At 47.7% G+C, this 27,990-nt stretch overlaps 2 protein-coding genes across 4 annotated transcripts in view; both read right to left on the bottom strand.

Annotated features, from left to right (window-relative positions):
* The window catches only part of PRDM8 (PR/SET domain 8), an 88,689-nt gene that overhangs the window by 9,239 nt on the left and 51,460 nt on the right, over nt 1-27,990 (bottom strand). The window contains exon 5 of one of the 2 annotated variants that reach the window (XR_014501825.1): nt 7,828-7,850. The exons of the other annotated variant lie outside the window; for it this stretch is intronic. The gene's annotated coding sequence lies outside the window, so the exon portion shown is untranslated. Of the gene's footprint in view, nt 1-7,827; nt 7,851-27,990 lie in introns of those variants that run through there. 2 annotated transcript variants of the gene reach the window in all.
* On the bottom strand, nt 123-27,990 carry FGF5 (fibroblast growth factor 5). Of its 2 annotated transcripts, XM_083398761.1 has the most exons (4): nt 27,307-27,990; nt 12,219-12,322; nt 863-966; nt 123-561 (listed from the first exon to the last, which is right to left on the bottom strand). In XM_083398761.1, the coding sequence occupies exons 1-4, from the start codon at nt 27,692-27,694 to the stop codon at nt 432-434; spliced, it is 726 nt and encodes a 241-aa protein (XP_083254887.1). In that variant the 5' UTR covers nt 27,695-27,990; the 3' UTR covers nt 123-431. The 2 variants fall into 2 exon arrangements, with proteins under 2 accessions (XP_083254887.1, XP_083254886.1); XM_083398760.1 differs by having other exon boundaries at nt 418-966; nt 27,307-27,980.

The following is a 27,990-nucleotide window of genomic DNA, read 5'->3' as shown; positions in this document are numbered from 1 at the left end:
GAAAAAATGTGATCTGGGGGGCATGGAAAGGACACAAGCAATTTCCTCCCCCTTCTCACAGGAAAAGATCACAGTAAGAAAACAATTATCAGGAATTTGAAGGAAAAAATAGACTCAACATATGAGGTAATCTTTCACATCTTGCAGCAGTCACAGAACCATAGATTTGGGAAGGGCCTCGAAGGCCATATTGTCCAATCCCTGCCGAGGCAGGAAAACATATTACTGCAGCAATAGTGCCTGCCAGTTTTGAACAGCCATTTTAAGCACAATCCATACTCAGCAGTTGGAAAGCAGAGAGATGAGACTGAAAATTAAGGCGTCCCCACCCCACCCCTGCCCAAGCAACCTTTCCGCTCATCTTTGGCGCCCTACGCCTTTGAGCACTTGGAGAATTCCACTTCATTTGTAGCTACTGGAAAAAAAGTGAATTAAACTCGGGCGCTAGGGACCCAAATGAACACGACTCTTTCCAGAAGGACCTCCCGGCGCAGTGAAACGCAGAGCAGAATCCCATCCGCTATTCTGCCCTGTGGTGTCGCATACAAGCAGCAACCGCTCCTGAGAAAGAAAGAAAACAACATTCCTCAGTGGAAGAGAGTTGGGCCATTACTATCCAAAGCGAAACTTGAGTCTATATTTGACCGGAGGCGAGTTCTTCCGAGGCACCGGCAACGGGACCTTTGGCTTTGCTGGGATGGCGACAGGTGGTTTCTTCTTCTCAGGAACAGCGACAGTGAAAGCCAGTTCCGGCTGTTCTGCTTGCCTGAACCTCGGGAGGAAATGCGTCGAGATGTGCTGGGGTTTCACCCGGGGGCTGCACCCTCGTTTTGCCTTGCCCCGCTTGTTCAAGGCCACGTACCATTCTCTGCCCGTCTTCTCAGTCCTGTAAACTGCTGAGGCGTACGTGTTGTAGCTGTTTTCTTGAAACCGCTCCCTGAACTTGCAGTCGTCTGTGAATTTGGCCTAGGGAATTAGAAGGAGGAAACGACAATAGCAGCAAATGCTGGCTTTATAAAAGGGTTGTCACTGTACCTGTGTTGGCCTATAATCATTATTTCTTATTTTTCTTATCGAACCTTCTCCTGAAGGTCTCAAAGTGGATTATGGCACATAAACGCACAATACGATTTAAACACCAATAAATGACAACCCGACTTCTAAGCCCATTTTATTGATCTAGACAGGGTGTTGGGAACCTTTGGGTCTCCAGATGTTGCATAGCCAAAACTCTCATCAGCCCCAGCAGGTACTATTATTTTATCATCATCATTATTATTACTATAGACGTGTTCCCCCCGTTTTCAAATTATTCCTTAGACTCTCTCTTGTCCACACTTCCTGATTAGCTCCCTGAAATTTCTCATGAGGCTGCAGAAACGCCTTTTCTTTTTGCATGACTAGCATAATGCAAGGTAAGAAACAGTCACTTAACTAACCGTAAAGGGCATATAGAGTGCACACGTCCACCATATTGATGCTTCAAGTCACCAGTAAAGCTGATTTTACCCTATGTGAGAATACAATGGATTGGAGTATCCCCCCCCCCTAATGGAATGGGAGCTGGCCATTGTGACACATAATCATTCATTTTATTTGCATGTCTTGAACTATTAAGATGCATGGGGGGGGGAGGTGAAATAATGTGCAACTTAACTGTAACCTGAGTGAGATGCTAAGCACATATATCGATGCAGGTGGCGCTGTGGGTTAAACCACAGAGCCTGGGACTTGCCGATCAGAAGGTCAGCGGTTCGAATCCCCGCAACGGGGTGAGCTCCCGTTGCTCGGTCCCTGCTCCTGCCAACCTAGCAGTTCGAAAGCACATCAAAGTGCAAGTAGATAAATAGGTACCACTCCGGCGGGAAGGTAAACGGCATTTCCGTATGCTGCTCTGGTTCGCCAGAAGCGGCTTAGTCATGCTGGCCACATGACTGCTGCACGTCGGCTCCCTCGGCCAATAAAGCGAGATGAGCGCCGCAACCCCAGAGTCGGCCACGACTGAACCTAATGGTCAGGGGTCATAGATAGATAGATAGGTTTGATTTATGGAAGATAAGTACTTTTGGAGCCCATCCACAGGGCTCTATATACCCAGTGACAAGCCATAGGGGGAAATAAAAAAAGGATGTGCTCTTGCCTTCATGCTTTATTGGTGAGAATCCCAGAGACATCTCTGGCTGATGGGAAACGTATATGGAGGCAGATGAGCCTTTGGCCTGATCCCACAGGCTACTCTGAGATGAAAAAGCCCTGAATCTAAATGGTTGGTAAATCTATTGGGTTGCTTTTTTTAGTCTTATCTCATCTGGCCACTCAGAGTACACACCAGCCCCACTTTCATATGGGGCTAGGATAGCCACTTAAGCATTTCCCCCAAGGGTGGACATGGTTTTGCATACAATCTGCAAATGCTAATCATTGTACAGATGCAGATTTAGACATGATGGGTGGTATGCAGCTCTTGCTGGGAGTTGTTGGCATCCATCTGCCTCAGGAGACAACGGAGTGCGCCTCTGGGGGTGAAGTCAAACCGCTGCATTAGCAATGACCTTCCTGGGATGCAGTGTGTATGGAGCTCCTGGTGGAGCGTGCAACAGTATAAAATACTGTAATGGGGAAGACTATGGTCAGGTGACCTGTGATGGGCAAGTTGACGACCACCTCCCCGCTCTCCTTCCTTAAAGCACATGACTTCTCCCCAAAGAATACTGGGAACCGTGGTTTGTTATGGGTGCTGTGAATTGTAGCTCTGTGAGGGGTAAACTGTTAGAATTCCTGCTCCATGATTGCAGTCATGGGATTGTTGTCTATCACATGATGGTGCATTGTGCTTTACTCAGCCTTAGAGTTCTTTATCTTTCAACCAGACTTGGACCAGGCAGTCCTTTAAGCAGAGGGTTTACTCGAATAGGAATGCCCTCTGTAAAAGAGAGCATATGGCCACTCTGTTCAAGATCCTGGGGGGAAATCAATGGATATAGGCCATAAAATCTTTACAAATTTTTGCATCAGGTGTCCAGCAGGCCTTGGGGTGGGTGGGGGAAAGTGCTGTAAAATGCCCAAGTCCAGTGATCAAAGTGATGTTATCCAGATTTATCCAATCTCTTAAGCACATGGACAGAAATTATATTTTTTTGTTAAACAGTGGCATTTGGTATTCACCTGTGCATATGAAAGGTCTGGTTTAGGGGGCCTGATTTGACTGTAATGAATTCAGATGCGCCCAGGAAGTTCGCTGGCTGACCTGGGACTAGTTCAGTGTCTCACAGCCCACCTCGCAAGGTTGTTGTAAGGCTAACATGGGCAGCGGAAACACAGATATGCCTTCTTATGCCCAAAGTAGGATAAGGTGGAATATAAATATACAAAATAAATAATAAAAGCTTTTCCCCTCAGAGAGTCTTTTAAAAAAGCAAAACTTTCCTGATAACCTTTCTTCTCCTTTTAACATTTTGCTGGAGAGAAAGGGAGACAATGGTTTTAATGAAGCACTTTCAAAATTTCCATCGCAATGGGTTGCATGTGAAAAGAAGAACCATTTTTGCTCCCTTTTCCTCTTGTTCTTCCCCACCAAAAAAGGAGAGAGATTGAGCTAAGCAGCTACTTAACAATATAGCGGAGCTGAAAGATGATAGCGTTGCTGACTTGCTCACTATAAATCTGAGAACACAATTCCACATGATTGCTTCCCAAAGGAGTTTGGATTGTTTTGGCACGGAAATGCGTGTCTCATCCATCAATAGGTCTGGGTAGATGGGAGAGGGTCCTGATGTCAAGGGTCTACTCATTAAGGGAGAGGAGGAAAGAGTAATGGAGAGGTTAGCAGCTGAATGGCCTTCCTCTCCTTCTCTGATTACAATGAGGTCTTGTCCTGTGACAATCCGCCTCTTCGCTCCCTGCCCCAGTAATCTGGGGATCATGGATTTTGTGATGCCCCATGGAATCTCTAGGGTTGAAAAATGGACTGGAGCTGGTTGGCTTTGGGGATCCCACTCTCCATTTCAGGAGTGGAGAACTTCAGAGGCTGCCCTCCAGGCTTCTCTGTTGGGCCCTTGTGATTCTCCCCAGGCCTCACCACAAGCCTGGCCCTTCCAAGAAGCAGAGTGTTGCAAGTTCTTGTAGCAAGTTCTAAGGGGCTGAAAGTAGCTAGAAATGTGTGCTAGTGGTGGAAGACTCTGCTAACCTGTTCCATCACCAGTGCTGAAGTCAGAGTCAACCACTAGTCTATCTAGATTTTGTGCACAGAATGGGGACCACACCATCTTGTCCTTTGCCCTCAGGTTAAAGAGGGGTGTGTTTATGTAGAAACCACTGATATTTGCATAGCTAGAATGTAGACTAGTGTACTAATGTAAGAGCCAGAATTCTTGCTCCACCCACTTTTTGTCTGTTTCCCTGCCCAGCAACAGCACGTGGCCCCTGGAAGGTTGCTCAGGAGGCAGTGTGGCCCTTGGACTGGTAAAACATTCTCCACTCCTGCTCTACAGCCTCATTCGGACAGAGATGATTCAGTCACCATGAACTGGTAACTCCCAGACTAGATTAGTGCAATGCACCGTACATGGGGCTGGTCTTGAAGACTATTTGGCAACTTCAACTGGTCCAAAATGCAGCGACCAGATTACTAGCCAGGATTTCACTGAGATCACATATAAATCCAGCAGCCAGTTCATTTCCAGGACCAAATCAAGGTGCACACGTTAGCATTTAAAACTTAAACAACTCAGGTCCCACATATCTGAGAGATTGCCCCCTTCCCTACAGACCCCCCCTTGGTTGCTAAGATTGGCAAAGAGGACCCTCTTGCTGCCTCTGCCACTTTCAGAAGATGGGCAGGGGGTGGAGCAGGAGAAGGCATGTTCTCTGGTGGCCCCCAAATTGTGGAACTCCCTCCCCGTATAAATGTGGGATGTAGTCCACTGGGAGCAGTCATATACAACATTCCTTGTTTTGCTAGAGTGGACATGGCCTCACCTGTGCAGGTAACAACAAAAGCACAGGGCAGGGCAGCCATCTCTCTCTCTCTTTACTACATGCATCGAAGAAGCAACATGCTCTCTTGGCTTCCAGCCAAGAGAGGACAAAGGGACTGTCTCCTTATGAGATGGTTTCCAGGTGTATGTTAATTTTCTGAGGTAAGTCTACCTTCTGGTATCCGATTGTGAACAGAATATGAGTAAACTCTTTTTTATACTTTTATAGAAGACTGTGTTGCACTTTTCTAAGCTAAGTCTGCCTTCTGGGATCCGATTGTGAACAGAATGATATGTGAGTAAACTCTTTTTATACTTTTACAGAAGACTGTGTCGTGTCTTATCTTTTATGGGGGAATAAGGGGGAAATACCTGAACAGTTATTATAGAGGCTTTAGCGAGCCTGAGCAAACACATCTGCTGTAAGTTTAAAAAGGGGAATGTTACTCTGCTAAATTGTGAAATTGTTAACACAAGTTGGAAAGGCTATAATCAGACAATATATCCTCTCCTGCATCCCTGAACATTCCCACAGTAGGTACCTTCCCAGAGCCTGCAACACCCAAACCTCACTCTCCTATACATGCACAACCTAAGAGATAGTTCAAACATGACTGTAGGGCACACCAGAGGCATAGTGGGGGAGGCAGGGGGGGCTTAGCCCTGGGTGAATGATTTTGAGGGGGCACAAACCAGGCACCCCCATGCAGGCCTGCCATGGCTGCCACCAGGGGTCTCTGGGCCCTGGAGCCCTGCCTGGACTTGCCACCACATCCCCAGCCCCATTGCTGAATGGCTGCCCAGTCAGCACCAGGGGGGAATTCACCTACCAAGGGCCGGGTCAGCTGGCCACACTCCTCCTTGCAGCCCCACTTGGCTCTGGTGGTGATGGCTGAGCAGGCACAGTGGGCTCTCTGAACCCTCTGCACCTGGCCCCATGGGCGTAGCCAAGTAAATCAATACACCGTATTTTTTGCTCCATAAGACGCACCTGACCATAAGACTCACCTAGTTTTCGGAGGAGGATCTGATGGTGAATTTGGGGTGACCCAATGCAAAAATCCTGAGGAACCATGTGGATCCGTGCTTTGTAACCACATTTCTGCACCATTGCAGCCCCAGGAAACAGTGAATGCGTGATTTCTTTGGTGAAGGCTGTAGCCATGGACATGCTATGTGATCTGATGGTGAATTTGGGGTGACCCAATGTAAAAATCCAGGGGATCCATGGGCTTTTACCTCCCCCCTCCCAGGCAGCCTCTGCTAGAGTCCCTTATCTCTCTTCTGATCCCACTGATCAGCTGTTTCCTTTCAACACTCCCTTCCCTCTTGTTTGCCTTAGTGTCTTTTCCTTAGCTGGAGCAGTTTTTTGCTCCTCCTTTTCTTCTAATTTCTCTCTTTTGCTTTAGTCTTCCTGTTTCCCCCCTTTGTAAGTTTGCTGTCATTGCCTCCCCACTCCCAGGCAGCCTCCTTTATCTCTAGCATCTCTTATCTCCCTCCCCGATCACTTGCCCATTAGCAGCTTTGTTTCAACACCCACTTCCCTCTTTCAAAAAAAAAAAGCACGATCTGCTTTTTGCCCCTGGGCAATTCGGCTCCAGGGACCACGCATTTCCAGGGACACACAGACATTTCCCCTTAATTTTTAGGAAGAAAAATGTGCGTCTTATGGAGCGAAAAATACGGTAAATATTTAACTGAGGTTCTGCCCTCCCATCCAACATGAACCCTGCCCCTTCAACATAAATCCTGGCTATGCCCATGCCTGGCCCCCACCCACTGGTGTTGGTGGCAAGGACCAGGCTGGCGTGGTGGGTTCTGTTCACTCTCCATGCCCTGCTCAGCATGTGCATGTGTGCTCCGGGCAGCAGCAAAAGCCGCAATGCCACTGGAGCATACAGAAACATTGTTGCTGCTCTTTATCACTTTCTTTCTCTATCTACCTTCAGCTATTTGATGACAGGAGGGGGTGTCTAGATTTTGCAAAGTTTTTTTCTAGACATAAGCTCCAGAGAGAGAGAGACTGACTTCTGGGATTTCTAACACTATACTAGTTTGACGGATGGATCCCGAGAGAGTATTAACAGTGGGGGACATCCAATAGAACAGATGTCTCTTCTGAAGGTCATTCCTCCTTTCTAATCTATGTCTGGCCATCCGGGCTGGTACAAAAGGATGAAAAAGTATCGATGCGATCTTGTCTGAAGCTACTGAAGCAGGTCCTCTGTTTCCTGCCAAGATCTGTGTCAACCAGAAGAGCAAATCCTTTGTCTCACGGGGCATTAATTTTGCTCAGCTGCCTTTGCAATCAATGAGGAGAGAATTATTAAAACTGGATGCTACACTGAAGATGCCTCTGTCAATTTTGCCTTTGTGCAAGTTGGGAACATCAGCAAGGCAGCCTCTTTCTTGCTAATGGGTATTCCCTTACGAGCATGACAAGCGAGTTCAGCGTTGTTAAACCCCACAGATTATTATCTTATATATGAGTGAGAAAGGTTTGGTAGAACCGATCACAGTGAGGGAACCCTTAACTGCCCTACGGGTGTCTCGTCCGTTTTCGCCCTTTTGCTTGCAAGGTAAAGGTAAAGGGGACCCCTGACCATTAGGTCCAGTCGTGGCCGACTCTGGGGTTGCGGCGCTCATCTCGCTTTGTTGGCCAAGGGAGCCGGCATACAGCTTCCGGGTCATGTGGCCAGCATGACTAAGCCACTTCTGGCGAACCAGAGCAGCACACGGAAACACCGTTTACCTTCCCGCCGGAGCTGTACCTTTATCTACTTGCACTTTGACGTGCTTTCGAACTGCTAGGTTGGCAGGAGTAGGGACCGAGCAACGGGAGGTCACCCCGTCGCGGGGATTTGAACCGGCAACCTTCTGATCGGCAAGTCCTAGGCTCTGTGGTTTAACCCACAGCGCCACCCGCAAACTTAACTGTAAAAAGAAGAGAAAGAAATGTCCTCTTCCAGATACATATTTTCCTCAAACGGTAAAGCTTCTGCTGAGAACACAACCTCACAAAAGGAAAAGCCACTGGGCAGGATGATGTTGAGTTTGACCCAATGCATATTTACTCAGGAGGAAAATGTCCTCGGATTCACTGCAACTTGCTCCTCGTATATGTGGGCATTGGGTTTTAGCCTGAAACAGTATAACAGGAGGGGTGGATGGGTGCTCCTTTCAGAACAAAAAAATTGAGCCATCTGCTTGGGAAGCTGATAATTGCCAGGATTAACATTGCTCCTGAATCCAGTTTCCTTATTAAAAAAAATAAACTGCTTTATAATTTAATTAGATTACCACTTGAAATGGAAGGCCAGACCTCAGATACAGAAGGGGAAACCTATTACAGCCCACAGAATTGCTTCCGCTTCCTCCCCCCCCCAACCCAAAAACAACAGTGGGACTTGATTTTATCTCTAGTTCAGCTAGAAGTAATCAAAACGCCGTTAAAATCAAAGCGCTTCCCTGAGTGACAGGCACAGCACTTCCTTGCGCCTCTTCGAACTCATTATCCCACAAAATAAACGCGCCCTGCCAAAGCAGCAAAGAACAACAGATGCTGTTTTTACATTATCGGCATTGTTTAGCCCAGTGAACTTTAGACATTTGGCTCGGGTTTCGACTAATTTCTTGCGCTGATTTGGCTGAAGAATTGGGGGTCTTAACCTTTCCTGGTGACCTGTCTGAAGTAGGTCGTCATGTCTGGTCCCCCTGGAACTAACCACGTCCTGCTCCCAGCAATTAGCCGGAAGCCAAGGAAGGGGGCTTATTTAATTTCGGCAGCCGCTGAATCATGTCAGAATTTCATAGCATGAAATAACAAGACGATTTCATATCGGGGGGGGGGGGGGCAGAACAGCTCAACTTGTGGGCCACTACGCCAAAGGAAGGCTGCCATCTTTGTATGGGCATCTGCCAAGGCAGCACTTGAGACGGACTCTTCCAGTACAGCAGGGATGGGGAATTCTGCAGGGGCCACATTCTCTTCTGGGTAACCTCCCAAGGGCCGCATGCCAGGATGGGCACAGCCAGAGGCAAAAGTGGGTGGGAAATTAGTGTACATCTTAACCTTATTCGGGAGGCTAGTTTCTACACATGCTCACATACCACTGTTATAAGAAATTTAAGGTCTCAAATATAGAATAAATATTCATAGTATGGGAAAGCAGTCCTGAAGCCATTCTGCAGTAAGCGAGGCAAATGGTTGAGAGCCTTCCCATTGTCTTTTTGCTTGCAAACCCTGTGTTAAGGGCATATTTGTGTATGAATAGGGTGGGCCTATGACCTGGATTCGGGACGTGGGTGGCGCTGTGGGTTAAACCACAGAGCCTAGGTGTTGCCGATCAGAAGGTCAGCGGTTCAAATTCCCACAACGGGGTGAGCTCCCGTTGCTCGGTCCCTGCTCCTGCCAACCTAGCAGTTCGAAAGCACGTCAAAGTGCAAGTAGATAAATAGGTACCGCTCTAGCGGGAAGGTAAACGGCGTTTCCGTGTGCTGCTCTGGTTCGCCAGAAGCGGCTTAGTCATGCTGGCCGCATGACCCGGAAGCTGTACACCGGCTCCCTCAGCCAATAAAGCGAGATGAGCACCGCAACCCCAGAGTCGGTCACAACTGGACCTAATGGTCAGGGGTCCCTTTACCTTTACCTATGACATGGATTCAGGTACGAAAGTATTAATCTGAAGGCAGCCCTGTTCAGGGAAGTTTTTAATTTGTGACATTTTAGTGTATTTTTAGTCTTTGTTGGAAGCTGCCCAGAGTGGCTGGGGAAACGCAGCCAGATGGGTGGGGTATAAATAATAAATTATAATTATAATTGTTATTGCCATCATAAAAGAATGGCTAGACTACCCAGGCAATGCAATCAGTGACCATTATCAGGTATCCTGGCAGACAGGATTTCTGCTGTAGACCGCCTCCTCTGCTGTAGACCACCTCTTTCTGTGATGTATGTATGATGTTTTTGGGGGATGGTCTTGGGCTACAGGGTGGGAAATTTCAAAAGTCTATAGAAGGGCTTGCACACCATTGTTCTGGGTTCTCTCCTCCCTCCTGCGCGTGGTGAGTGGGAACCCTGTTGCCACAGTTCCTTGAATAAAGATCAGGCTTACGAGCCGCTTTGCTTCTCAATGGACTCTGATTGGCCTCTGTTATTTCTCCTACCAATAGGGAACCCAGTTAAGGGCTCTATAAGGGCTCTGGAATACCCCACAAGAGAAAGGGAGCAGTTTTTCTTATAACACCACTTTCTGTCCTCTATCCAGGCAAGCGAGAGGAAGGATGGGCACATTCCAGCCAGGCAAAACCACTCCAGGAGGCTGTGAAGCAAGACCAGTGAAGGGTGTAGCCTGGGGAGATTCCCAGGGGCCAAAAAAAGGAGCCCGGGTGACTGGTTTGACCCATGAGCTTGAGGCTTCCCATCCCTGCAGTACACTGACTATGATGAATCCTAGCCAGGGTTGCAGAAGACCCTGTTTGCAGGTTCATCTGTTGAAGGTTGTCTCCTGGGCCAGTAAGGGACCCCTGACCATTAGGTCCAGTCGTGGCTGACTCTGGGGTTGCGGCGCTCATCTCGCTTTATTGGCTGAGGGAGCCGGCGTACAGCTTCCGGGTGATGTGGCCAGCATGACTAAGCCACTTCTGGTGAACCAGAGCAGCACACAGAAACGCCATTTACCTTCCTGCCAGAGTGGTACCTATTTATCTACTTGCACTTTGACGTGCTTTCGAACTGCTAGGTTGGCAGGAGCAGGAATCAAGTAATGGGAGCTCACCCCGTCGTGGGGATTTGAACCACCGACCTTCTGATCGGCAAGTTCTAGGCTCTGTGGTTTAACCCACAGCGCCACCCATGTCGGATTTGGCAAAAGAAGTAGAAGTAGTTTTGCTGTATGCCTATATGGATCCAGTAAGAGACAACAAAACTTCAGTGATTTGTTAGGGCTTTGAAACCTGAACCCTTGGAGTAGAGTTGGTGCAACACAGCTTGGGCAGACAGCAGCATCGGGATATTGAAACAAAATCCTTGATGGGCTGCGGCCATACATGGTTGATGGAGGGTCATCTAGTCAAGATCAGGAATCCTATTGGTCCCCCAGCATGGGACTCGAACTAATAATAATAATAATAATTTATTTATATCCCACCCTCCCCAGCCAAATCTGGGATCAGAGCGGCTAACAACAATAAAAGTAACACAGCATTCTAAAATCAATTCATTCTAAAATCAATTCAAAATCAAATTAATGGCAACCATTGGGCTAGAGTTCTATGAGGGGGGGGGGGGTCAGACTGTCCCTTGGCCAAAAGCCTGGTGGAACAGCTCTGTCTTGGAGGACTTGCGGAAAGATGTCAAGTCCTGCAGGGCCCTAGTCTCTTGTGACAGAGCGTTCCACCAGATCGGGGCCACAGCCGAAAAAAGCCCTGGCTCTAGCTGAGGCCAGCCTAACCTCCCTGTGGCCTGGGACCTCCAAGATGTTTTTGTTTGAAGACCGTAAGGTCCTCCTTGGGACATACCAGGAGATGCGGTCCCGTAGGTACAAGGGTCCTAGGCCGTATAGTGCTTTAAAGGTTAAAACCAGCACATTAAATCCGATCCTGTACTCCACTGGGAGCCAGTGCAGCTGGTCTAGCACTGGGTGAATGTGATCCCACAGCAAGGACCCCATAAGGAGTTTCGCCGTGGCATTCTGCACCCGCTGGAGTTTCTGGGTCAGTCTCAAGGGCAGCCCCATGTAGAGTGAGTTACAATGACTCTGAGATCAAGAACCTCACACTCTACCAACTGAGCTATCCCAGCACGCTGGGTCAAAAATTATGCTGGACTGGGATGAGGAATTTAAGGTCAAGGGGGACTTCATTCTTCTGTATTTTCATAAGAAGGGAGCCAGCGTGGCGTTGTTGAAATAGGGCCTGGGTGACCAGGGTTCGAATCGCTACACAGGCATGAATTTCACTGGGTGACCTTGAACCCAGTCACTGTCTCTCAGCCTAAACTACCTCACAGGGTTGTTGTGAGGATTAAATGGGGGAAAAGGGCCACATATACCACCTTGAACCCCTTGGAAGAAATGGTGGGAAATGAATGAAGTGATATGTAGAGCTGTGGACTCAAATCTCACAAGGTGCAGCGCAGATGACCTTGCAATATTTTCACTCTTTTGCAAGCTACAAGAGACATTTTTCACATAACCTGGAAATGCAGTATTTTATTTCGTCTTGGTTTTTTTTTTTACTTACACTTGCGTGGAGTTTTCCTTTTTTTGACATCGCTAAAAATTTGTTGCTGAAAACTCCTCGTATTCCTACAATCCCCTGAGACACAGCAAATATTTCCAAAATACCTAGGATGACAGAAATCCCAAAATAAAACACAATTCGTTTTTTCACAGCACTGCAAAGAAAAGAAGAAGAGAGAAAGAAATCTTATGCATTGTCAGGTCTTTTTTATTTAAAAAAAAGGGGGAGGGAAAAGAAGAGGAGGAAGAAGAAGAAGAAGAAAAACTAGCTTTGTCATTTTAGGCTTAAACTGTGATTTCATGCTTGATTGCTTCTTGCTTGCTTGCTCGGGTTATCTGAATATACATTTATTTATAGACGTCCTGAGGTTTTAAAGGACACAACTGGTGTGAGTGGAATTTAATGGCTGCTCACTCTGGGGTTATCACCTGCCCTCAACAGGAAGGCATCAGGAGATGGTTTAGGAAAGAGGTTTTCAAACTTTTTGGGTCCACGGCTCCCTTGACCAACTACATTCTTTCTGTGACTCCTCTGTGGGGTTCAAGTAGAGCCTTACAGAGCCAGGCAGAGGCCTGGGCCAGGTGCCCCCCTTTTTTTTACCCTGGGGATAATTGAAGTCTTATAATTAAGTAAGTACATAAATAATTTTCACAAAAGTTATGCTGGCAAATAATTTTATTTCAAGGCTTGAACCGTATCTGCATATAAAGACAAAATGGAAAATATGGATAAATATGCTGACTGAGGCCCCCTTTGGAATTGGAGGCCGGGCCAAGTGGCCCATATGCCCCTCCCCTCTGTCTGGGCCTGGGTTCAAGAGCCCTTTGCCTGCAGAGCTGGCAGCCTCTCACCCTTTTGGGGTGTGCCCTCAACCTCCTCTCTCCTTTTCTTGGGAGTCCTCTGGGCATCTGCAGCTGCCACCCCTAGTCTCTCAGCTGCCCCCTCCTGCCCCAAAGAGATGTGCCTCCTTGCACTGCCCCACAGGGGCCTGGGAAGCACCCCCTGGCCAGCAGCAGAGGCGCCATTCGCCTGGAGAGCTTATAGCCAGGGCTTCTGCAACAAACAGCTGTGCAAGCCTTGGGGAGGCAGAGACGCAAGAGGAAGAAGAAGAAGAGTTTGGATTTGATATCCTGCTTTATCACTACCCGAAGGAGTCTCAAAGTGACTAACAATCTCCTTTCCCTTACTCCCCCACAACAAACACTCTGTGAGGTGAATGGGGCTGAGAGACTTCAGAGAAGTGTGACTGGCCCAAGGTCACCCAGCAGCTGCATGTGGAGGAGCAGGGAATCGAACCCGGTTCACCAGATTACGAGTCCACTGCTCATCAGAGGAGGGAGGGAAAGGAAGAGGGACAGAGGCCAGTGTTGCCCATGGCACCCCCTGCACCCCCCACGCTATGCCACTGAGTGTTCCTAACACATATCCAGGTGGATATGTTGTAATTTTGCTATTTTATACCACTTTGATTGACTGCATCTATTGGTACTCTTAGTATATACCGTATTTCTTTCCTATTGATATGATGCTCAACACTTGGGGGTATATAAATAAACCAAAACATGACGCAGCTGCTTCCATACATCTGGGTTTAGGAGCAGTTCTTGCAGAATAAAGAGCACCCTATCCCAGCAGGCTGGAGCCTCCGGAATACCCTAAGGTTTTTGCATCCGTTGCAAATGATTTTAACCACATGCACACACACACTCCGGACCTCTCTCTCTCACACACACACACCCAGCTGCTTTGCACAGTGCTGGGGAGTGCTGAGACTCTACTGATCACCAAGCATATTGTTTGCAGAAGAAGACATTCACCCCTGAACATGTTAAAGGCAGATCTGGAAGCAGTCAGGAGCATTTGAAATAAGCCAAGTGCAATTAGGGATTGGCAAATCCGCCTGCTTTGGTCTCTCACTTCCTCGTTGTTGTTGTTTTTTTTAATCTTATGTTCAGTTCTCCAAATCAGTTTGCAAATGCTTTTTTTAAAAAATGATAAATTCTTCAGCATTTTACCATGGCTTTCTCCTAATATACACATTATGGTTTGCAATTTCGCCTAAGATGCACATGCTTGCAAGTAATTTTCCTGATTATAATGCATGTATCTAGCACATCTACCATTGCAGCCTGGGGTTACCCAAGCTCCCCCTGATTGCAGCTAAAGACCAATGGATCCTTCTGCTCATCAGATGCATGAAAGCAAGATAAGCATTCTTTGCCATGCTCCCCCCTTCCTTCCACCTACCCTATATTGACACAGAGCCATCACATTTATATTATCGATAGCAACTGAAAGGAAGCAAGCCTCTGGAGGAGAGTTTAGGAAACTTACCAAGGTTGCACGCTGACTTCAGTCTTTGAAAGTTCCCTAGCAATTAGCTGAAGAGCTTTGGCTTCGCTCCCCCTCCAACCCCCGCAAAAAATAAATAAATGCAGTTCTCCCCAGCAGATGGATGAGTTGTGGGACATCATGGAAGTGTCATGGTCATTCTAACTGCTCATGAGGAGAGACAACTGCAAGCTCACAAGGGTTGGTGACAGACGGTCTGTTGGTAGGATGCAGAGAAGCAAGATGTGACTGTTGGAACCCCGATCAGCTGTTAGGTTGAAGAAAACAAGGAGCACCCTGCTGTCATTACCCACTTTCATTGGCTATGCATTCATAGCATTCTCAATATTATACAGTTGGAAGGGTCTACAATGGTCATCTAGTCTATGGTTACCAGACGTCCCCGTTTCCCAGGGAAAGTCCCCGGATTTACAAATATGTCCCCGGACAAAATCCGTCCCCGGATTTCATTTAATGTCCCCGGATTTATATTTTAAGTGTTGTAGATTTATTAGCAGGGAATGAATATTGCGTGATTGGTTCGATGGCACAAGACACATCATATGGGCACTTCTGGCGAGGCAAAATGGCGGGCACCATGGCAGCGAGTAGCTCCTGGAGCCAGACAGAGCCAACTGCGCTACCAGGCTGGCTCCGGGTTGCTGAGGCTGCTGCCGCCACCGCCACTACCAAAAGGGAACCAGGGATACCCAGCGTGTCAACTGGGGGAACTGCTGACCACCACCCCATGACCCAAACTGAGCTGAGAGCGAGAGACCTGACCACCCGGCTGACTCCCCAGCGGTGCTCCGGGGCCAGGAAAACCCCAGAGCTGACGCAGTGAGAAGGAGAGGAGGAGGAGAAGGAAGAGAGAGGAAGGAGAAAAAAGAGGGGAGCTCCGACCTTGCCACACCGCTGCCACCGCCGCCACTGAGGAGGAGCTGTAGGAGAGCACTGGGAAGGCAAGGACATGTGGCCAAGCCCATGTCCGTCCCGAGCCTACTCCATGGCAGCTAGCACTCCAAGAGAGCAGGCCAGGGCCCAGAGGAAGGCTGTGCAACAGAGGAGACCACAGAAGAGAAGATATTACTTCTTTTAAAAAAAATTAGTAATAACTTTTTTAAAATAACTTTTTTTTTTTTTTAAGTGTCCCTGGATTCTTTGGAAAAAAACCTGGTAACCTTAATCTAGTCCAACCCCCTGCGAGGCAGAAATATTTTGCCCAACATGGGGCTTGAACCTGGGCCCTGAAATTAAGAGTCTCATGCTCTACCGACTGAGCTATCCCAAACTGGAGAAAAGTAATGCTCCACTCATCCCAGACACTCATTCCAAACACAGAAAAAGCAGAAACTGGATCTCTGCTGGCTCTGGGGAACAACACAGGTTTAACATCTTGAGTGAGTTGTAGCTCCACCATCCTCTCTTTGAAGCAGTGAAGAAGGGTGAAATGAGCACTTAAATCACATCTCGCGCAACATAAAACAAGAAGAGGCCAATGTACAATAGCCCAAGCATTTAGCTTCTTTTCCAGATGCTGGGATCTAGCCCACTGGGCTACCTGGTCCTCTCTATATTCAGGACTCTGGACTTTGTTTATTTGTTAAATTTATACCCCATCTTTGCTTTGAGGAGCTCAAGGTGTTTTTCTTTTTCTTCTGCTAACAACTCTGGCTGAGTGATGGTGACTGGCCCAAGGTCATGCAATGAGCTTCATGGCTTAGTGGGGATTTGAACCCTAGTCTCCCAGCCCTTAGCCAACACTCTGATCACTCGACCACATTGACAGAACGTTGGCCCATGCAACTGGCAGGTATGGTGCAGCTTCTGCAGCTGCGGACTTTGGGCTCTCCAATTGCATCAACAGACATCTGGTATCCAGATCAAGGGAAGTAATAAGGTAAAGGTAAAGGTAAAGGTACCCCTGCCCGTACGGGCCAGTCTTGCCAGACTGTAGGGTTGTGCGCCCATCTCACTCTATAGGCTGAGAGCCAGCGCTGTCCGGAGACACTTCCGGGTCACGTGGCCAGTGTGACAAGCTGAATCTGGCGAGCCAGCGCAGCACACGGAACGCCGTTTACCTTCCCGCTGTTAAGCGGTCCCTATTTATCTACTTGCACCCGGAGGTGCTTTCGAACTGCTAGGTTGGCAGGCGCTGGGACCGAACGACGGGAGCGCACCCCGCTGCGGGGATTCGAACCGCCGACCATGCGATCGGCAAGTCCTAGGCGCTGAGGTTTTACCCACAGCGCCACCCGTTGTGGGAGGGAAATAATAGTACCACTCTATTCTGACTTGGTCAGACCAGTTCTGGGCACCACAGTTTTAAGAAGGATATTGACAAGCTGGAACGTGTGCAGAGGAGGCCGACCAAGATGGTCAAGGGTCTGGAAACCAACCCTTATGAGGAACAGTTGAAGGAGCTGGGCATGTTTCGCCTGGGAAAGAAGAGACTGAGAGGAGATAGGATAGCCACTTTCAAATATCTCCAGGGCTGTCATGTGGAAGAGGGAACAAGTCTGTTTCCTCCTGCTCTGGACAGTAGGGCTTGAACCAATGGCTTCAAGTTACAAGAAAGGAGATTCTTCAACATCAGGAAAAACTTTCCGACAGAAATAGCTGTTTGATGGTGGAACAGCCTCCCTCAGGAGGTGGTGGGCTCTCCTTCCTTGGAGGTTTTTAAACAGAGGTTGGATGGCCATCTGTCATGGATGCTTTAGCTGAGATTCCTGCATTGCTGGGGGTTGGACTAGATGACCCTTGGGTCCTCTCCCACTCTAAGATTCTACGATTCTATGTAAGCAATGCAGTTGGCATAATATCCATGCAATATATTCTGACTGCCGCATTCCTGCTAACAAGTAAGTGGCCAAATTTACAACTCTACCATTCGATGACTCTATGATTCTCCTACCGCTTTCCTGCAGGGAAAACTACTCTTTAGCACTCAGTTGGAGCAAACGGCAATTGGGCTTTTGATTGATAGCTGTTTGTTCTGATTTGGAACTAAAGAGTGGATTTTCCCTGAAAAAGGAGGAGGGCAAGTGGGAAACCGCTCAGACCCATGCTTTCTAGGCATGGGACAAGCGGAAGTGTGGTCAAATCCTGAACTGAATGCTTTGGGATGGTAAAGGACCCCTGGATGGTTAAGTCCAGTCAAAGGCAACTGTGGGGGTTCCGGCGCTTATCTCGCTTTCAGGCTGAGGGAGCCAGTGTTTGCCCGCAGACAGCTTTCCGAGTCATGTGGCCAGCATGACTAAACTGCTTCTGAAGCAACAGAACACTGTGAAGTAAGCCAGAGCGCACGGAAATGCTGTTTACCTTCCCGCCACAGTGGTACCTATTTATCTACTTGCACTGGTGTGCTTTTAAACTGCTAGGTTGGCAGGAGCTGGGATAGAGCAACAGAGCTCACCCCGTCGCAGGGGTTCAAACCGCTGACCTTCTGATCGGCAAGCCCAAGACGCTCAGTGGTTTAGACCACAGCACCACCCGTGTCCCTCCTTTGTGATGGACCACAACAACGGAGGCCCATTTCTGCCTTTCCATTTTCCTGCTGATGTCCTCGCTTCATCCTGCCTCTCAAATCTTTTGGTGGTTTGCTTTTGAAGAGAGCACGTTTTCTTCTTGTCTTCTGTTGCTCTGGCTCAGGGGGTTATCAAAAGCAAACACATGATAGAAGGAGCAGATTTACTTTGTGGTGAAGGTGAACAACGCTGGCTCTGAATCCGCATAAGGATCAGTTCTTTCTAAAAGGAGAGAGCGAGGGAGTGCAGCGGGTACTATTTTTACATGGCAGTGCACATTCTGAATCTCCCCTGTAGGGCTACGAAAGCCTGGAAAGAACAATCTAAGCGCGAGCTATTAGGGGGTCAGAACCTGAAAGACGAGATGCAAAAGGGAAAATGGTTGAAATTGTTAAAAGCATATTATTACTCGATGCAGAACGTTCTAAAGCGAAAGCAACTATAGGCTGCTCAGCTCCACACCTCTCCTTCTCTAAAGAGAAGACGTAAGCTGGAAAATGCCCCATCTGTACCATACATATTTAAAGCAGCATCATGCCACTTTAAACAGCTTCCCCCAAAGAATTCTGGGAGCTGTAGTTTGTTAAGGGTACAGAGACCCTCTATTCCCCTCCCAGCAGTGGCGTAGCATGGGTTGTCAGCACCCGGGGCAAGGCACGTAATTTGCGCCCCCTAACCCGGGGCAAGGCAAGTAATTTGCGCCACCCCCCCCCCGCTGCACTGTCCCTCCCCCAGATAGTCCCTCGCTCTCTCTCCGCACCGCACCGCACACCTGGCACCCTCCCCTCCACAGTGGGCGGCGACCCGGCGGCTTGGATCGGATTCGCACAGCCAGCACTGCAGTGAGAGAGAGTGAGTGAGCCAGGTAGGGGCAGAGAGCTGTGAGTGCGAGTGCGCCCCACCCCCAGATGTTGCGCCCGGTGCGGCCGGCCCCCCCTGCACCCCCCACGCTACGCCACTGCCTCCCAGAGCTGCAACATTCCGAGTTCCCTGAGAAGAGGGATTGGTTGTTAAACCATTCTGCATAGTGCTGGTGGGTACAAAGAGTGTTTCTCTGGGGCTGATCCACAGTCCCTCTTGACCTTTATTTTGCTCATATTATGTCCCGATTAATTTCCCCAGGTCCAAGAGCTTTTCTTCTTACGTGGCTCTGCCTTGCAAAAATCCGATATTGCCCTCCTAATCGAAGCTTGGTTAAGCAAAATCTCTCTTTGCATTTTCCATGCATCTTTGATAAGATCCTAGTCCAAAACACAGGCCAAGCGAAAGGATAGATAAACAAACTCCTTAGCCCTGGCCATCTTGGCTGAAAATCTGGAGCTAAAGATGGGGTTGTTTAAACCCTTTCCCAGGTTCCAGGGTGGGTGGGTGTCTCATAACAGTAGTACGTATTGCCATAACTGGAGATGGCTACCCTGTTCACAGGTTTAACCCACAGGGTTAAACCACAGAGCCTAGGACTTGCTGATCAGAAGGTCGGCGGTTCAAATCCCGCGACGGGGTGAGCTCCTGTTGTCGGTCCCTGCTCCTGCCAACCTAGCAGTTCGAAAGCACTTCAAAGTGCAAGTAGATAAATAGGTACTGCTCCGGCAGGAAGGTAAACGGCGTTTCTGTGCGCTGCTCTGGTTCGCCAGAAGTGGCTTAGTCATGCTGGCCACATGACCCGGAAGCTGTACGCCAGCTCCCTCGGCCAATAAAGCGAGATGAGCGCTGCAACCCCAGAGTCGGCCACGACTGGACCTAATGGTCAAAGGTCCCTTTACCTTTACCCTGTTCACACACTCTCTCACACAGACTAACCCCCCCCCCCCCGGACCCATAAACGTACACACATAGGACATGTCGTGTCAAACAACGGTTTCCCCCACAGTTTCCAGTGATTTTCCTTGTCACTTTCCTGACCACAAGAAGTGGTAATGATTGGAAAGGTTAGTGCGAGGCCACCAGATCCACTTCAATTGCACAACCTGAATTTACTTGTATGAAATTGAATCCCACCTACAAAATAACGACAGCCCAGAAGTGGCCCCTATGATTTGGTCATGGAAATTTGCAAGTGACACAGTACTGGAACCGTCATCATGTGATTCTAGTACCAGATAACTATTTATGGAATGGCACTGGATGTCCATGAGACCATTAAACTGGGCACCTGGAATGCAGGAATCATGCATAGCCAAAGGCATAAATAAACACAGAAGAGGGCATGTTCCTCTTTTTCCTTTCTTTATTTTTTTTCATGTTTCTTTGGGTTGTGTTTTTTTTGCGGGGGAGGGAATCCAATAGATGCTGCCATTTGTGAACGATTGCTTTTGCCCGGCCCTTACTATCTTTATAGTTCATTGTCACTGTGTAAATATTTATGGATACTGAAAGAAAATGAGCAGATGAAAAATAAAAAGAGAGAGATTTGACAAGGAACAGCTGGAGGCAGATGGATAATTCAAACTAAGCACTCGAGGAGAGGCGAACAATGCCATGAAATAAAGAGGCTGGGGAAAGTGGGATGAATCGCAGTAAACTGCTGACACAATAAGCGCTTTTTTTCCAGCAGGAACTGCTCAGCAGCGACTCAAATGTTCTGTTTCTTGCTGCGTAAATAAAAGGTTTGGTTAAACAGCAGTGATACCAGTGCAACTTAGAAGGATGCTTCTGTAACAGAGATAAAAGCTGTCTAGCAAGTTACCCCAAAGCCCATTATTCTGGAAGTAATTTCATTGCATCCTCAGAATGAGAATGTTCCTGAAACTCATGTGGTCCAAATCTCTGCCCTAAGATTGATCCTTTACACCTGCTGTTTGTGGACAGCAACTCCCATCATCTCTAGCTAGCAGGACCAGTGGTCAGGGATGATGGGAACAGAGTTGCAGAACCCTGTTCTACAAATTCATGCTGAACACACCTTTGCAATGGGTAGGGACGACCTAAGACATTTTGCCACCCGAGCCAGGACAGCAAATGCCACCAACCCACCCCTTGCTAACTCATGCTGCCAACCCACCCCTTGCTAACTCATGCTACCCAAGGCCAGCTATGTTATTTTGGAGCCCAAGGCAGAAAATCCAACAAGCACCTCTCCCATGTGCTTAGAATGCAACAGCAATCATAAATGGGATAATATAACAATATGCTGACCTTTCATGACACTCACTAATGGTAGGGCCGGCACCGATGCTGCACACAGGGTACAGGGGTACTGAGATCAGCCTAGGCTCATAGCCAGAATGGGTCTCGTTTTTTAAAGTAAGTTTCTAGCTGTCCTGGAAGAAAGGTTGTGAAGCAAAATATGCAGGTACCTCCTATGCAATTTCTGTGAGATGAGTCAGTCTGACTGCTACCGCCTATCAGTGTTTTTAACCAATGAGTGAAGTCAGAGCTGTGATTGATGAGTGAGTGGCTTAGATACCGGGCCATAGGAATCCGTGGGGTCTGTGAGTTTCTGTTTCCCCCTTTGGTACACTTTTTCTGTTTCTGTCTCATTTTAAAATACTTGGAAACTCCATGGCTTCCCCTTCCTTCTCCCCTAGCAACCAAGAAGTATCTTTCCTGTGGTGAGATCAGGTACTCCCTAGATGTAATTTTCGGCAAACACAAGATTCACAAGTGCTAGTTAACCCCCCCCCCCAAAAAAAAAGTTAAATGCAAAATGTGAAAACTTTGCAAAGAGGCTTAGGCATGTTTCCTACTGTCAGTGGCGTAGCGTGGGGGTGCAGGGGGGGCCCGGCTGCACCGGGCGCAACATCTGGGGGTTAGGGTTAGGGGGCGCAAATCCACGGGTTAGGGGGCGCAAATCCATGGGTTAGGGGGCACAAATTATTTGCCTTGCCCCGGGTGCTGACAACCCACGCTACGCCACTGCCTACAGTGCAGGATATGAAGAACAGGTACTCATTAAGAATTCACTGTATAGCTAACTTACAGTACAATGGTGTACACGTCTATTCAGGTCACTTTGTGTTTAAAGGGACTTACTCCTAGGTCTGCAAAATAGGACACAAACCTGCACATAGCACAAAGCAGGTACAAATCTTATGCAGATCAGTGCCTTCTTTTTCAGTGGACCAAGGGACCCAATCCACTTACAGTGCACTGGGCCCAGGACCTAGTAGTGAACGAATTAAGCAGCAATCCCCTTAGCCAGAAAGTGTATCACAAAGGGGCTTTAATGGGCTGGGGAATTATTGCAGCACAGCAAGCATAAAGTTATTTATTTGCATTGCTTACAGAATCATGGAGTTGGGAGGGACGCCAGGGGTTATCTAGTCCAGCCCCCTGCAATGCAGGCGCACACCATTCCTGGGTGGGCTCAAACCAACAACCTTCTGGTAAACAGCCAGACACACTGACCCATTGCACCACAGGCTCTCTTGCTTCTTAGTTGGCAGTTGGGTAGAACTGCTGCCTGTGTGTTGTCCTTGCTTACTTTTTACACGTAAAGTCTAGGAACTTACTTTTTAAACAGAGAGGGGGAAATTCTTGAGAGTCAGGTGGGGGAGCTGGGATTATTATTATTATTATTATTATTATTATTATTATTATTATTATTATTTTATTTATACCCTGCCCTCCCCGGCCAGAGCTGGGCTCAGGGAGGCTAACATCAGTAAAATTACAATAAAAAACATAAGGGGGGGGGGAGAGAAAAAATAATAATAATAAAAAACGGTTAAAATACAATTTAAAATGCAGCCTCATTTTAATAGTAGCCCATAGATCAAAACCATAAGGGGAGAGAAACATAAGGGTCAGACTGAGTCCAAACCAAAGGCCAGCGGAACAGCTCTGTCTTGCTGGCCTTGCAGAAAGATGTCAAGTCCTGCAGGGCCCTAGTCTCTTGTAACAGAGCATTCCACCAAGTCAGGGCCAGTACTGAAAAGGCCCTGGCCCTAGTTGAGACCAATCTATATCCCTGAAGGAAGCAGCCCCCCCCCCCAGGCTTTCCTGTAACTCTACCCCTATAGGGAAGCAATGTCTGACTTGCTCCTATCCCAGAACTTCTGGGCTAAGGCCCAACAAACCATAGCTCAGAAACCACAGTGCTAAAGCACTTAAGCAGTACATGGCAGTTAATGTGACCGATGACCTTTTCCTAACACTAATGTGCAGAGCTGCATTCATTCATTCATTCATTCATTCATTCATTCATTTTATATTTACTCCATGAAGCTCAATATGATATATGCAGCTTTTCCCCACCTCTGCACACACACATTGTTCTCACAACAGCCCTCTGAGGTAGGTTAGGGTAAAAGATAGTTACTGGCCCAAGGTCATGCAGTGAGCTTCATGGCTGACGCAGGGATTCTTCAAGCCAGATTTCCTTCATCCTAGCCCAACACTAACCAATGCACAACTTTGATTCTATAGGAGTCAACACCATCAGTCGGATGCCAGGCTCCTTCCCTGAACATGCATTATTATTTCTTAATATCATAAGGAGAGCCTTATTGGCACAGAAATGGAAACAAGAAGAACTACCAACGAAAGAAGAATGGCAGACGAAATTAATGGAATCTGCAGAATTAGATAAGATGACAGGAAGGATTCGAAACCTGCGGGATCAGAGATTCTCAGAGGACTGGAGTAAATATGTGGACTATTTGTAATCAACAGATTACACTAGTAGGAATGCAAGAAGTTTTGTAAGGAGGACTATGCGAAATATTGCAGAGGAAAGTATGAAGAGAATTATTAGTGAATGACTATTAAAAGTAATAGTGAAATTAATGAAATGCAGATTAAGTGATAAAAACGGAAAAATCTTCAGATGTGGTTGATCAGACCGAAATAAGACAGAATAAGATGGGGCTTGTTTTTACACTCAAGAGAGGGGCTGTCTTGCACCTTGAGCTAGAGAGTAAAAGGTCCTAGGCTCTGTGGTTAACCCACAGCGCCACCCGTGTCCCTCTGAGGTAGGTTAGGGTAGGTCACTGCATGACCTTGGGCCAGTAACTATCTTTTACCCTAATCTGCCTCCGCAGTGCATTGCCTTTGTTCCAATGATTAACAAGGAATAAAGAAAAGAGAATGAGGCAGCCACACAGGTATTCTAGGAGAGAGGTGTGAGCACAGAAGACAAGAAGCCAGAGGTAAACAGATAGATCCTCTAATCTAATTTAATCTTACTTAAATCAGAATTATTCTCCTGGAAGTCAGTGGGGAGAGCATGGTTATGAAGTTAACCTTTTGTTACATGGGTAGGCAAACTAAGGCCCAGGGACCGCATCATGTTTTTACATGAGTAGAATGTGTCCTTTTATTTAAAATTCACCTCTGGGTTATTTGTGGGGCATAGGAATTCACTCATTTTTCTTCTTCAAAATATAGTCCACAAGGTCTGAGGGATAGTGGACCGGCCCTGCCAGAAAAGTTTGCTGACCCCTGTTTTATCGCTTACAGCTCTGTAAGCAAAAGGATCAAGCTGATTTGCGGCCCACTGATTTGTGCAAGTAATGCGTGGGGGCGGAGCCAAAAGTGGGTGGAGCAACAAAAAAGATAGGAGGGCAACATCTCAGCCATGCAAAAGCCAACAGGACTTTCTGTATCACCATCCCAGCATCTCTCCATCCAGGCTAGAGGGGCTGTGATAGTTCAGGGGTACATTTTAGCCTCCAGAGAAAAGCACTTGATGGGGGACATAGAACATGGCTGGTGGGGTGTGTGGCCTCAAGAGAGCCTGAGATGTCAGAAAGAGAGGATGGAGGGCTGCATTTGACCTGTTGCGTGTCGTGTCCTCCCACCCTCAGTTAAAGCTAAAGGGACCCCTGACCATTAGGTCCAGTCGTGGCCGACTCTGGGGTTGCGGCGCTCATCTCGCTTTATTGGCCAAAGGAGCTGGCGTACAGCTTCCGGGTCATGTGGCCAGCATGACTAAGTCGCTTCTGGCGAACCAGAGCAGCACACAGAAACGCCGTTTACCTTCCCGCCGGAGTGGTACCTATTTATCTACTTGCACTTTGACATGCTTTAGAACTGCTAGGTTGGCAGGAGCTGGGACCGAGCAACAGGAGCTCACCCTGCTGCGGGGATTCGAACCGCCGACCTTCTGATCGGCAACACCTTGGCTCTGTGGTTTAACCCACAGTGCCACCCGCATCCCTCAGTTAGGGATGCACAATTCCAGACTGCAGGGCGTGGCTCTTTGCTATAACTCCGCCTCTGTATACAGAAAAGTAGCAAGTTAGGGAGAAGGGTCCTACTTTAGCAATCACCCTGACATGCTAGATCTCTACATGCAATGAGTTTTTTTGGGGGGGAGGGGGCAGAGAGAAGCTGTCCAATATTCTAAAACCTGCAGTTGCCACCCCAGTGAGAATTAGGCCTAGGACACCTGCACTAGGCAATAGAGCCAAAACAAAGTTTCATGGAAATCAGATACTTCAGAGCAGCATTCCAGAATATCAGTAGGACTTGGGAGATACTTAAAACATTACTACTTTTCCCTTTTAAAAATTAAACTTTCAGCGATAGTCACTAATCCCTTTGCACTGCAGGAGGAAAACTTAAAACTCTCGATAAACTTTATGACAGTAATCTTTACATTTTACTAAATTCAAGGATTTTACATCTTCAGTAATGCTGAAGGGAGAAATCCAAATAAAAATTTATCATAACTATTTTGTTTAAAAATACCACTTAACGTGCCCAAATGGTTTCATATTACAACAAAACCTATTGTCATTTAGAATTTGCTGGAGAAATCTAACCACTCCTTGCAATTAGTTTCAGTTCTGCTAAGTCCCATGAAGCACTGTTATTCTCAGTAGTTTGCTTTTCCCCCACACCTTTTTTTTATCAATCACAACAGAAACTTGAGCAGTAAAGTTTGCCCTTTACCAGACTGCTGTCTGAGAACTGCATATTTCATAACTTCATAACTGAGAAAGTGGGGGATGCTTTTAAAAGTGGGGGTTCCATGTAGAAATACAGTTTAGCAAGGATTTTTGGATGGTGGGAACATTAAAATGCATGATCTTCCCTCTTGCCACAGCCCTGGAAAAACATTTAACGTTTGGCTGCTGGCTATATAAACTTGACATTGGCTATTCAGACTGTGTATGCTCCCGAACCAATGCCTTTTGCACTATTCCCATCACTGTTCCTATTTGCATTTGGAATTATCAGTCCGCTTCTGACGGTTCCTATCAGCCAAACATAAAATGTTCACCAACAGGTGAACATGATATGCTGTGTTATTCAGCTGTTCACATTATCATGCGATTGTTCTATCGCTGATACCGGCGTGTTTCACTTTTTAAGTACATCCCAGCGGAACTTAATTCTGGGAAAGTGTGCAGAGGAAGTGTGATGCAATCCTACCCATGTCCGTTCAGAGGCAAGGCCCAACGTGTTCAAAGGAGCTTACTCCCAGGTAAAGGGTTATCAGACTGCAGTCTGAATCCACAATTCTAATAGGACAGGAGTGAAGCAGAGGCAAGGCACTCAGAAGCAAAGAAGACACCCAAACATTGATTTGTGCAAAGAAAAACCTGCAGTAGTCTGTGCCCTGCTTAAAGCCATCACTATTGTTATTATCATTATCAGCATCATTAGTAGTAGTAAAGTTATTAATGGCACTTTTCCATTTACAAAATGCTGTGTATCCAATATGCAGACACCCGCAAAGAATGACCTCTGTTCCCAGCTCTCCCCAATCAGGGTGTAAACTTCTATGAAGAAGGACAAACAAGCCAGGGAGTTGGAGGTTTTGGGGGGTGGGGGTGGGGAAGTCCACCTTGCTTCTCTGCATTCCCTCCAGAGGCCAAATTGAAGACAGATTATGAGGATCTCCACCTGTCACGGGAGCAATCTACTTGCTGTCGAAGTCACTGGCGAAATTTCCATCTCTTTGAGCTGCGTCCCTCTGAATGGCTCTGGGCTGCAACACAGGGACTTCAGCGTGCGCCCAGAAGCCAAGCTTTCCATTTTAACCGAATTTACATCAAATGCGTAAAGTTCTTAGTCCTAGGGTCCCAAGGGCTCTGGGCAGGTAGGTAGCCGCACTTACACCGAGCAAGACTAAAAATGTGTACGATTTTTTTTTTTTTTTAAAAAAAGAACGTTTAGGAATAAGCACCTACCCACAGATTCCTATAAAAGCAACCACTAAATATGCTCTTTAAAAAATAAATTAAAAAATGAACACCCTGAACTGCAACATTGAATTTTATGTCCCCGAGTGGCCCCAGTTCCCCAGGCAAGGGGCGGAGAGAGAAGCGAAACGCACTTACTTAAGATACTGCCTTGGTGGGAGCCGTTGACATGCCCATCGGGGTGGATTTGGAGATGGAAACCGATGCCCACTCTGCAATAGAGGCTGCCCGTTCTGCGCCCGGATGGGCTCCACTGGAAACTGCTCCTTTCGGAACCGCTGCCTTGAACTCCCGAAGAGGGGGCGAAATAAGGGGAAGGGGCTGAAAAGGAGGAGGAGGAGGAGGAGGAAGAGGAAGAAGAAGAAGAAGTGGTATTCCTACTTCCAAGCCTGCTTCTGCTGCTGTTTTTGGCACGCAAAGCCGCGTCTCCAAGTTGCGCTCTGGGGGGCAGCGTCTCCTTCTGTGCCAAAGCGAGGAGGATCAGGTGGCTGAGAAAGAGAAGGCAGAGGAAGAAAGACAAGCTCATTCTTCCAGCGGGAGGGACGCGCAGGGCATTTTGCGGAGGCGGCTGCGAATGCCGCGGCACCTCTGGGGCAAACAGGCGTGCGCTCCGGCGCTCAGGGAAGGCATCGTCGGCCCGCTGGAGGGAGAGCGCGATCCGAGAGCGCGGAGCTGCTGGCACGGAGATATTTATAACCCGGGTGATCTCACAGCTCTCCCCTACATGCCTGGAGTCTAAACGAGGCTCGCTTCTCCAGCCCTTCCGAGGCTGGGCGGGGGGTGGGGGGGGAGGCGAGAGAAGGACGCCTCGCAAGACCCCCG

This window comes from Podarcis tiliguerta (genome assembly GCF_965153285.1).
Source record: "Podarcis tiliguerta genome assembly, chromosome: 9".
NCBI lineage: Eukaryota > Metazoa > Chordata > Lepidosauria > Squamata > Lacertidae > Podarcis > Podarcis tiliguerta.
This window is presented reverse-complemented; position numbering and strand designations above follow the sequence as displayed.